The sequence below is a fragment of the Natator depressus genome, chromosome 2, assembly GCF_965152275.1.
Source record: "Natator depressus isolate rNatDep1 chromosome 2, rNatDep2.hap1, whole genome shotgun sequence".
In the NCBI taxonomy this organism is placed as follows: Eukaryota; Metazoa; Chordata; order Testudines; family Cheloniidae; genus Natator; species Natator depressus.
Window position 1 is genome coordinate 114,801,182 of NC_134235.1, and position 12,012 is coordinate 114,813,193.

Sequence of the window (12,012 nt, forward strand, 5' to 3'; positions counted from 1 at the left end):
ATATCTTGCATTATAATAATTCATTACGTAACATTGCCAAATGCGATTCTGCTGGCATCTGAGAGTCATGCAGCCTGGTTGATCTCTTTTGTTGATATGATTCTAAGAACAGAGCAGAAGTACTGCTGCCTGCAATGAACTTTTCCAAACTTATCTGTATAAGATCAGGGATGGGAGACACAAAAATAAGGAAAGGGCAAGATTTCCAAAAGGTAGTCATCTAAAAATTGTACCCTATTGCTTCTGATCTGAGGTCTGCTTCTAGGGGAATGGAAAGTGCCACAGTCACCAGCAACAGGGAGTCCTTGCCTAAAATATTTTCCAGATCACATCTATACTAGAGTGTGCATGAAGAAGGTCTGTTTAATCTAAATCTAGCTAAGCATTTATACCTTGCGGTCAGATAACCATGGCATCTGATAGCCTTACACAAGCCTCAAAATCCTTCACATGATCTAATCTAGTTCTCTCCTGAAGACGTCTGAGTTCTTTTCTTGCAAGACATGCAACCCCCTTTCCATTTCCTTCTTCTACCTTCTCCTTTCTTTTTTGTTGTGAAAGAACTCACAAAAAAAGTCAGTTTTGCATTGAATGAAATCAACATGATCTACAGTCATGCTTACCTCCACCAGAAGACGTGTCCATAGTCTTGGGCAGCTTCCAAGAAAGCTCTGTCCTTTCCCACCTTTCGACATAAACCCTGAAGGTTGACGGTTTCAGAGATCCTGTAGAATGTGGCTGCCAAGAGAGACTGTGGTCTCAGAGAGATGCAGACTCTTAGGTAATTTGGGCCAATGCCACAGAGAGCCTCAAAGAGAACAAATGAGACCTTCAATACGGCCTATACATGGTTAATGTAGTGGGTGGATATATTCTTGGTAACTGATACTGCTGAAGAGTTTGAATGCTGCAGACTGCTCCACAGTTGACTTGCTCGCTCCCAAGTATAATGGGAGGCAATAACGCAGCCTAGAGGTCATGAAGGCAGGGATTACTGTAGCCAAGTCATCCTTCAGCAAAGCAGGTTAAAGCTTTTTAGCCAGTCACAGATGGAAGTCGTCATTTTTAGAAGCTACATGACACGGAATGAGGTTCTTAGCATTAAGAACTTTGTTTTCCCATTGGAAGGTTCTCTGAGTTTCTCTCATCCCTCATGAAATGTTACTACAGTATTTTACAATAAGGGTCAAAAACACTACAGCTTTTACAAGATACTTTTTTATTACGGAACAAAATTCAAGACAGTGGTATCAGACATTTTTTAAACGAAGAAACCAGATCAATAGTGAAGTGAAAACTGCTTATTACTGGCAGTGCCACCTCTGTAAAAGCATTTTCAAGAACTCACCTATCTTCTCACCTTTTTTCCACCAAGAGATTAGATGCTCCAAGAACTCTCTCTTCCCCCCACTTCCCGGCTGCTAAGTACAGACAGTTTGCAATCTGGATCATGCCAAGTACCATACATGTTAATGGCTAAGGAGCAGGCTGATTCAAATAACATCCGGGTACCCTTGTTAAACCATTCAATTCACATCTCTGGCTGTGAAACCCGAGGTTCACTGCCCAATTTTCTCCCCACTACCTTTCTGAAACTTCTACGCCACACATATTGATGGAGCAATCAAATGGGAAACTTTGATTTCCTTGCCCTAAGAAATTGTGTTCAATGGGGGGCGGGGGGGGGGGAGGAGAGAGGGGCAGAGTAAAGGGGGTTGGGAAGCAGTAGATGGAGGTTTCCATATTGAATGGTAGAGAGAATCTTGCTATGTGCCCCAGCCAGGGCCATAATAAGAGAGGAGATGTCATCTTTCTCCAAGAGGCTCTAGGTACTACCTCAGTGCTCTCACACAGCAGGAAGCAGCCTGTACTCCCCTACTTGTGCAATGTGATTGGTGAACATCACACCACCCTTTCATCATGTAAGGATTGGGGTCCCCAGGTGGCAGCATTGCCTGAACTTGGCTGTGCCAAGGAATAATCACTGCTCTGGTGAAATTTTTGAAAAAACCCTTTCACTGAAGTAGTCCTTAATGAGAATTCTAAAAGGGGCAGAGATTAAAAATAGGCAGGAATCGAATGAAATATAATACAATTAAGGACACCTGCTCTTTAAAAAGATTTTTGTTTAAAGATCACCAAGTAGGTTCTTCTGTTGTGTAAATGACTCCTACTCTGTTTGCCTTGTAGAAAAAAAATCTAGCATATTGTCTTTATAATCAAATTATTTAGATAGTGCAACAGTGATTTAGATTAGAATTTGTTTATACCGCTAAGTCTGTTGAATAATGAAATTACAATGAGCTCTCCATTCATTTCCCATCTGTGCTAATTGCTGGGTTCTTCTGGTTGAGTATATGTTTACTGCACAGTAGTCTCGTGATGGGGTATAAGGCAATGTTGGATGGTTCTTAGTGCATTGCTTTTACTGCCCCCTTCCCTGAAGGAGGCAACGTTCCTTGCAGAGCCAACAAATTTGTGAGTTACCTGGAAGACCATATTAAATATCATTACAGGCAAGAACAAGCGCTCGCACGACAGTCTCTGCCTCTGAGTGCTTCATCAAGTATTTATCAGACCATTTAAAAATTTCAACAAGCCTCCAGTGTCATTCCACTGCCAAAATTTGCTTATTATAACCTGTCATGAAAGAAGTAAGCATCCAATAAAGTGACTGAACTAGAAAGGGGTCCGTCAAAGATCAGCTTTCTCCCTCAAAGGTCACAGCTTTCAGTGGATGACTTCTGTTAGGAAGCACAACATTATGGGAGTTCAAGTACCTGCATATTTCTGCTTTTCAGGGCCTTTTAATAATGAGTACTTCCCTCTTCCACCTCCAAGTGATATCAATCTTTGGCTGATGATGCGGATGATGGAAATTTTTGCCATAGTACACACGCTAGGAACACTAATTTGAAGCAGACACTTTGTATGTGAAACACATGCAGCTAGACATGTTAAGAGGATATGCTCTCTTTGGTTTGGTCTGAGTACAGCTGGGCCCACACCATTGGCACATCCAAACACCCAGCACTCTGAGAAAGTTCTAATTTGCATCCAGAGCCACACTTCACATCTATCCCTTCCTTTATAATAGGCCAAACCAAAATCCAAGCACAATCAACTTGGGTCAGGATCCAAACTTTGCAGGTATATTTCATGAAAGTTTTTCTTGACGCAGAATGTGCCCTTTTTATAAGAAGGGGGAGAAAAGAAAGAGTGAACAGTTTTTCTATGTGTTTTGCTTTACTCATTACGTGGACGGAAAACCCTGTCAACATAGAAATAATGCCAAGTGTTTACACTATAATGGAACCCAGGGACCAATTAACAACACAGAAAACCACTAGGCAGAGTATTTCTTAATGTAACAGGAGGGAAATCTTACATTATTGCTCCCCCCTGCCCTTTCTTAAAATAAAGGACAAATGCTTTGCCAACAATTTCTCAACGGTAATCTTTATGATCTGAAAGTTCTACCACTGCCCATTTATGAAAAGGCTTCCAAACTCTACGCTTCGCCACAAAATCCCTTTCTTTCTTTACAAAAAAAATCCACAGTAATTGTGACTGTCAAAGCAGGGATTTTAGAATCTACCCTCCACTCCCAGTTCTTGTACTGCCAGTTCCTCTATGGCTCGATGAAGGTGGTGCACCTCGACCTGAGTCAGAGTCCTCTCCAAGTGCCGGTAAGTGATACGATAGCAATGGCTGACCTTCTTTGTCCTGGAAAACAAACAAAAAGAGGACTAATACACATGCATATACACACACACACACCACAGCACACTTCCCCATCACAGTTTTTGTCTTGCCATCTTATTTTATTTTTATTGCTTAAATTATCAATGTAATGGCAAAATACACAATGCAGACAGCCAGGACTGAATGTAATTTAAATTTACACAGAGGATTTAAGTAAAATCCATTTCATAATCTCACTTGTTTCTGTGATGGATCGTCACCTCACTTTTCACCTACCGCCATTCCGCCATGTTGAAAAAGTATTTTGGAGAAACTAAGGAAGTGTTATTTACTCCTTCTCATAACACAAGAACTAGGGGTCACCAAATGCAATTAATAGGCAGCAGGTTTAAAACAAACAAAAGGAAGTATTTCTTCACACAACTCACAGTCAACCTCTGGAACTCCTTGCCAGAGGATGTCGTGAAGGCCAAGACAATAAGAGGGTTCAAAATAGAACTAGATAAGTTAATGGAGGATAGGTCCATCAATGGCTATTAGCTAGGATGGACAGGGATGGTGTCCCTAGACTCTGTTTGCCAGAAACTGGGAATGAGCAATAGGAGATGGATCACTTGATGGTTACCTGCTCTGTTCATTCCCTCTGGGACATCTGGCATTGAGCACTGTTAGAAGACAGGATACTGGGCTAGATGGACATTTGGTTTGACCCAGTATGGCCGTTCTTATGTCATTATGTACTTGACTGCTGAATAAAATATGTGTCAGCTTGACACATGCCCTGTGTATGTCACTGTGCTGACATTCCAATGGAAAGTGAAGACAAAAGAACACGACAGTGGAAAGATTAACACTGACACCTAGGAAAACAAGGGGTTTCGCTCACTTTATCTCAGTCTAATGTGTCTTGCAGTTTCAGAAGCAGGAGAACAACTGGCAATCTTACAGTGCTAGCAAGTAACACTGTTAGTCAGGGTGAGATGTTCAACAAATCTCTAATCTATGTTGTTTCAGCTCAGTTGTAGCAACCACTAGTAGCTCCAGCTAGAAGGGGTGTTGGTGCTTTTCCAAACACAAAGAGCAAAACATGTATTTTTCAATCCAGATTATTTTTATTTCAGATCACAGGAAAACAAAGAAAGAACAAATGTAAAGTCTCCACATGAGACAGTAGGACAGAGAAAGAAATGTGCCTAGCAAACCCTTACGTTCTATATCTCAAATGAAAAATAAAATGGCAGCTGCTTCACAGCTGCTTTTGTAAAGACTCCCTTGTATCTGAAGGTGCAGTACATAGAAAACAGAATGACATCTCCTTTCATTTATGTAGCTACCTACACCGTAGTAAGCAGCAGTAGCGCATAGTGTCCTGAGATCCTGTAGCACAGAACATTCTTCCACAGCAGTGTACCATGTGTGCTTTGGTAGTTGGGCATATCACCAGCAATCCAGAGAGACCAAACAGCAGTTTATGATTACACTGTTGGAAAGGAATTGCAACAATGGAACTGACAGTATTATTATACGTATCAACTAACATCTTAAATTAAACTCAAAGATATCAGAAAGTAGAAGAGGAAGGCACTTGAGCTTCCCCCAGTTTCAAAAGTTCTGACAGTTGTGAAGAGGGGAAGAAAAGGAAAAAGAGGGGAGAGAGAGATGGGAGGAGGGCATGACAGAAATCAGAAATATACTGTATGACAGAGGTTTACAAACTGTGGGGCATGTTATCAGGTTATCAGGGGAGGGGTGTGAGGACCTGACAGGGCTGTGCTGAAGGGCCAGGGTCAAGAGAGGTCTCTGTCCAGCAGGGGAAGTGGACAGGGGTTTCTGCTATCTTGCATCTTCAATAATAACTGTATGTAATGTGTTTTTCAGACCCTTGGCAGAAAGGCTCTTTAAAAATGATGTAATTCTGGCCCTGATCCTGAGGCCTGGAAAGTGTATCACATTAGAAAATGTGTAACCATGTTTTAGCTAATATGATGTGATCACAACTTTGCTCTTAGCGTGGAAAAGGGCAAGTGTTTAGAAGCATAACTGGTCGTAGTTAACCCTCGGGTTTAAAACCTCCCCCCACCTTATTTTGGATTCCATGTCCTTATGCTGTCTCCTCTCACCATTCAAGCTCCTCTCCCAATGCAGATGAGCAGTTCCTTCATGACACAGAGACATGAAAAAGCTTTTTGTGGGTGTTACAGAAGAAGCGTGTCTTCAGGAGGGATTTAAATGAGGAGACGATAGTGGCCATGCAGAGCAGCTCAGGCATGGTGCTTTGTTAGCTAGAATTGAAGCTGGGAATTAGTGTGGGAGAAATAGGAGAGGGGCTGAATTGTAGAGGAATCACAGTTATCGTGGTTGATTTAAAAAACATTAAGATCAAACAACGATTCAAACAAAGAAGTAACTATTAAGATGTGACTGGTATCACACTGATAATTTTGCTTGTATGTTACACGTCTTTCCCCATCTTTTTAGCTGGGATTATTGGGAGATTGTTACTAACTAGGAGTAGAATGATTTTTCAAAAATGTTTGTTCAATCGGAGATGCGCAATAAATTTCAGAAAGCTGAGCCTCCTGCCTAATTAAGTCCACCCTGAATGCAATGTTGTAGCCAGCCCCATGTTAGAGTCTGTAGATCTATATTTCAAACAACTAAAAATTTAAGCCACAGAACTGGGACAGCAGCTTCGCTAGGTAAACAAACATAGAGGATTAACACTGAGCGCAGTGGACATTATTTACCTAAACTGCACCTTCAGGCAATCCCATACGGTTTACAATCACACAGCCTCTTTCTCCTTTCATTAGGATTTAATTGATCTTATTGTCACACTTGACTCTGCACCAGCCTGCAGCTGTCAGGTAACGAATCACAATAAATACAGGGAAGCACTGCTCAAAGTAGCAAGAAGACAGTGATGTATTCTGATGCCACAAGAGAAAACATGGATGCATTCAATGAATAACACTGAAGTGAAACAATATCTAATATTTTTGCATGCATTTTTGGTGGGAACAGCTTTGCCTCATGGACTATGGCTTTTCAGGAATTGGAGTTCCCCAGTGTTACAGTCACAAGTTAGTTTCACTGCATGCAACCAACATGCAGGTATATTTTACTCATACACACACACAAACACAGAGAGAGAGAGAGAGAGAGAGAGAGTGAGAGTGTAAGGGACCTGATTCTTCCCTTACTCACTCAGGAATAATCTTATTTAAGTCAATGTGAAACCAGTGTGAGATCAGAATCAGGGCAAAGGACTATCAAAACCTAGAATTAAAAAAAGCATCTTAGGCAATCAATGCTAGCATTCGTTCCCCTAATGTGGAGTCCCTGCCACAGATGTCCACTGAGGGATGTTTTAAGTACAAGCTAGAGAACTGTATCTGACCCAATAAACCACCAACAGCAAACATCTGCAAGAACAGCAGCTGGATAACCTACCCAGCTGTTAGACAAAAATACAACACAGAGCAACCCAAACAGACTGCGGAAAGAACGAATGCCTGGGACTGGACAAAGCGCTGTTTATCAACATGCAACACTGCAACAAGAAAAACTCTCAGAAGTTTGAGATGGATGGGAGATAAAAGTACAACAGTGAGCAGGGAAAAAAGCGTTTAATAACTATTTTCTACTTTCTTTCCACAGCGCATCCACCTTAAATAAAGCAATTGGCATGAAGAGTTCTGCAGCTACATGCCTATGGCTGCTGTGAATACCTGGGCATAGGCGTGGGGCACCCGTGGGAAAAAAATAGTGGATGCTCAGCACCCACCAGTCACGGCTGTTTGGCGGGGTCCTGCTGATCAGCTATTCGCCGGCTGGTGGAGGGGATTCAGGGAGGGCGGAGAGCAGCAGGCGGGCAGGGACACTGGAGCGGGGGCGGGAAGAGGTGGAGTGATGGCAGGGAGGGGCCTCAGGGTGAAGCAGGGGTGGAGCACCCCCGGGAAAAATGAAAGTCAGTACCTATGTACCTAGGACAGAGATAATACAGACGTGGCTATTTATCTAGACTGCCACATTTATTCTGGGGAACAGGAAAGCAAGGAGGATAATCTCCCACACTGACAGAGTGAGCAAAAGGCTACTATTGTTTACCAGTGCTCCCTACTCACCACAGCCTCTATATTAAGCCCCTTCCTGCACAGTGTAATTGTGGTGGTGAACTCCCACTGACATCGGAGAAATGGGATATTTATTCCCATCAAAGGATTTATGACCAAGTCAATGGAAGAGTGTGTGTGTGCGCGTGCAGGCTTAGTACCTCTCAGGACCAGAGCTCACCAAGAGCTCAGCTTGAAAGTATTACTCAGCCTAGCCAAAGTTTCTTTCCCCCCTCACTCTACTCACTTCTTTTAGGGCTGGAGTGTAAATAAAAAAACCCAAAGATACAGGAGTGTAAATAAAAAAACCCAAAGATACAGGTAGGAAGCGTTACAGACAACAGATAATTGTTCCTTCCACTCAGCTTCATGCTTTCAAATCACATACACCACAACCGTAGTACACATAACTGATGTATGTTGTATTATAAAATTTACAATTGACAAATAGTGCTCTTTGCTAGGAACAACATCATGGAAAATGGCAAAAGCCTTGTGTAATATACCATGCTGTCAACAGCAAATAATTCAATTACCATAGTCAATTGGATGCGGAATACAGCAACCAGTAATTCACTGAATAAAAGGCCTTATCCAAAGATGCGCTCTCATCAGTCCTTTCATATATAGATAGCCCATGTCACATTGTGTCCTACAGCGTATTTTGAAAAGTGGCCACATTTTCGTTTATTTGAAGTGAACTTGATGCTGGTGAAAGACCCTGGACTGAGAGCTCTAGAAAATAAAGTTCTCTATTAAATCCATAGACCGTACCACATGGGGAATGGGCGTGGAAGCTGCTATTGCACTGCCCTTCCAACTGCCTACCACCCTTGGTAGTCCTGTCTGCAAGGGTGTTTGTTCCACAGCAGCTTGGTTGAGACTGCCAAATGAAGCTGATGCTTGTGGTTGTAATTTTTTTTTAGTGAGGCAGATACTTATCTTCGAGGATAGAGGTTCTCAAACTGGGCAGTTGGTCCCCTTTAAGGGGGACACGGAATGTATTCTGGGTGTGTGTGAGAAGCTTTAGGGGAAAAAAGAATTACTGCACACATTTTACCCACTGCAGTGGATAAGTAGCAAAGCTGATTCCTCCAGACAAACAGGTCCTCAGATGGTATTGTACATTTTGATGGCTTTCTGTTAAGCTTGCATAGCATTATACAAAGTTGTTACCATCTGTACATTACTCTGTTTGCTATGAAATGGTGCGGACATTTAATTGTGAGTGTCAACCACAGTTGCAGTTTTGCTTTTGCTCTTATTACAATGGATTGTTGACTCTGTTTGAATCAATGCCTTACTGTTTTTAATATTTAGTAAGTGTTGCATGTTGATTTTTTTTATTGGTATATGTACTTGTGTGGCAGAGGTAAGTTTGAGAACCACTGTACCAGGAACTAGATTGAGATTATTAACAATTTATTTCACAGCCTTTAGTCAGATAATGACTTTTTCCTCACTACTAACCTGGGCTAGATTTGAACTGGTGATCCAGAGATGAGTGTTCTGTACCTCATTACCAATCTCTGAGCCTCATAATCTCTCAGTTTAATTTTCTTCTAAATCAAGATCTTAATATAGAGCTAAATTTCAAATATTGTGTCCTAAATCAATAGGCAGGTTATTAAGAGACAGAAAGAAAATATGTTATGGGTTCCAACAGCAAAACACATTTATGCCTAATGTTGTGTCTAGTTAAGGTAATGGGAACTAACCAAAAATTCTGACAGGTTTCAGAGCAAATACTCACATACTCAAATACAGAAGCAAATATTCACCAACATCTACACACCACACAACAAAAACACTAACCCAAGAACCAATCTCTGAAACAAACCCTGTTGCCAACTCTGTCTGCATATCTATTCAAGGGACACCATCATAGGACCTAACCATATCAGCTACACCATCAGGGGCTCGTTCACCTGCACATCTACCAATGTGATATATGCCATCACGTGCCAGCAATGCCCCTCTGCCATGTACATTGGCCAAACTGGACAGTCTCTACGCAAAAGAATAAATGGACACAAATCAGACATCAAGAATTATAACATTCAAAAACCAGTAGGAGAACACATCAATCTCTCTGGTCACTCGATTACAGACCTAAAAGTCGCAATATTACAACAAAAAAACCTTCAAAAACAGACTCCAATGAGAAACTGCAGAACTGGAATTAATTTTCAAACTGGACACCATCAAATTAGGCCTGAATAAAGACTGGGAGTGGATGGGTCACTACAAAAAGTAATTTCCATCTGCTGATACTCACACCTTCTTGTCAACTGTTTGAAATGGGCTACCTTGATTGCATTGGCCTCATTAGCACTACAAAAGTGATTTTCCCTCTCTTGGTATTCACCCTTTCTCGTCAATTGTTGAGAATAGGCCACTTCCACCTTAACTGAATTGGCTCGTTAGCACTGACCCCCACACTTGGTAAGACACTCCCATCTTTTCATGTACTGTGTATTTATACCTGCCTACTGTATTTGCCACTCCATACATCTCATAAAGTGGGTTTTAGCCTACGAACGTTTATGCCCAAATAAATTTGTTAGTCTTTAAGGTGCCACAAGGACTCCTCGCTGTTTTTGCAAAAATTCTGAAACTCTTTAGCTCCTCAATCATTAATAAACAAAACTTCTATACAGTCATAAAGATGGGTCTGAACTACAGTCCAGTATGGGAACAAATGAAGTTGAAGAAGTTTTGATCTAGACTTTCCATGTCTATACAGCTGTAGCATTTAAAGAGTTAGAAGCTGAAACAAGAGACAGAGAGGTTCTTGCATTATAATAAAAAAGCCACTTTACGAGAACACCATCTGTATGCCCTAGAGGAGAAAGACACTCAGTTGCCAGACTGATTCATTGAAAGTCTGGTAGAGCAATACAACCATCTGGTGTCCACAACCATCAATGTTTTGACCTTCTTTCCCCATCTCCATAGATCATCATGGTTTACGGAAACTGTCAGATGAAACAGGAAGCCAGACAGCTACATCATCATGGTGAAAAATCCATTCCATAATACACAAACAAAAGCCAAAGGAATTCTTGTAAATATATAGCAAGCTGTGCAAGAAGCTAAAAGAACCTTCTTTCTCCTTGGTGTAATGATGACCAGCTGACCTATACTGTGTAGAACACTAACTTATCAACCCTGATGCCTCAGCCCATCCTCAGATCCAAGCACCTCGCTCTGTAAAGAGCTCTCATCCTTCTTTGCTGAAAAATTAACTGAATTCCTATAATCCCCATGATGGCCTTGCATGAATGAATTAGACCTGATGCAAAAAACAGGAACCATGCACTATGGAGTTTCATAGACTCATAGAACTGTAGGGCTGGAAAGGACCTCAAGAGGTCTCCTAGTCCCTCTCCCCAGACTGAGGCAGGATTAGATAAATCTAGCCCCTCACTGACAGGTGTCTGCCCCCTCATACCAAAGGAAAATATGAAACTCTGAGGGATGATCAAGCCACTAACTGTGACACAGACCCTTGCCAATCATGGACAGCAAAAGCCAGTGAAGAGCACTTACGCTTGCTTCTGAATAAAATAACCAATCCTTCCATTGAAGGCAATCCACCAACCACCCTGAAGCAATACTCAGACCAGCTCTCAAGCAGCCAATGCTGGATTCTACAACCCACACCAGCTACCAGTCCATCTCCAATCTCCCTTTCCTAGATAAGGTGTGATGCATGGCGAGAAAGGGTTAAGCATCCTGGAGGCTAAATGACACAGAGTCAACCTGTAGACACATGTTAGAACAGTATATAAATGGTAATTAGGGCCATTCTATGGTAGATAGGCTAGAACTCTGAAATACAAACCTATATTTTTAGAAATTAGAGGTGATACTAATTGTATGTGTGTAGTCATATGTTAGCCATGTAAACAGACAGTTCCTTGTCTGGCACTAAAGCTATTGATTCAGAGATCAAAAGGGTATATTATCATTTAAATGAACTGTAAACACAGGATATCGCTGTATTTGTCTCTCTTTGAAATGTATAGCAAATCACCTGAGAATGATGGAAACCGGGCAACTGTTTTATGTTAATCTGTGTAAATAATTACAGGGAATGCTTAGGAAATAGGTCCGCTTCAAAGTCTCCATAATAGCTTACTGTTCGCCGAAGAACTCCGACCTGTCAAGAGAAGGCCTGGAATTGTGT

The 12,012-nt window shown here is 41.6% G+C and overlaps 1 protein-coding gene across 2 annotated transcripts in view; it reads right to left on the reverse strand.

Moving 5' to 3' along the window:
• Window positions 1-1,350: 1,350 nt before the first annotated feature.
• FARS2 (phenylalanyl-tRNA synthetase 2, mitochondrial) overlaps window positions 1,351-12,012 on the reverse strand; it is a 361,477-nt gene continuing 350,815 nt past the window's right edge. The window contains exon 8 of one of the 2 annotated variants that reach the window (XM_074944919.1): window positions 1,351-3,726. In XM_074944919.1, coding sequence (XP_074801020.1) covers window positions 3,588-3,726 — 139 coding nt within the window. In that variant the 3' untranslated portion in view covers window positions 1,351-3,587. Of the gene's footprint in view, window positions 3,727-5,089; window positions 5,186-12,012 lie in introns of those variants that run through there. The other variant, XM_074944920.1, reaches the window with a different exon arrangement.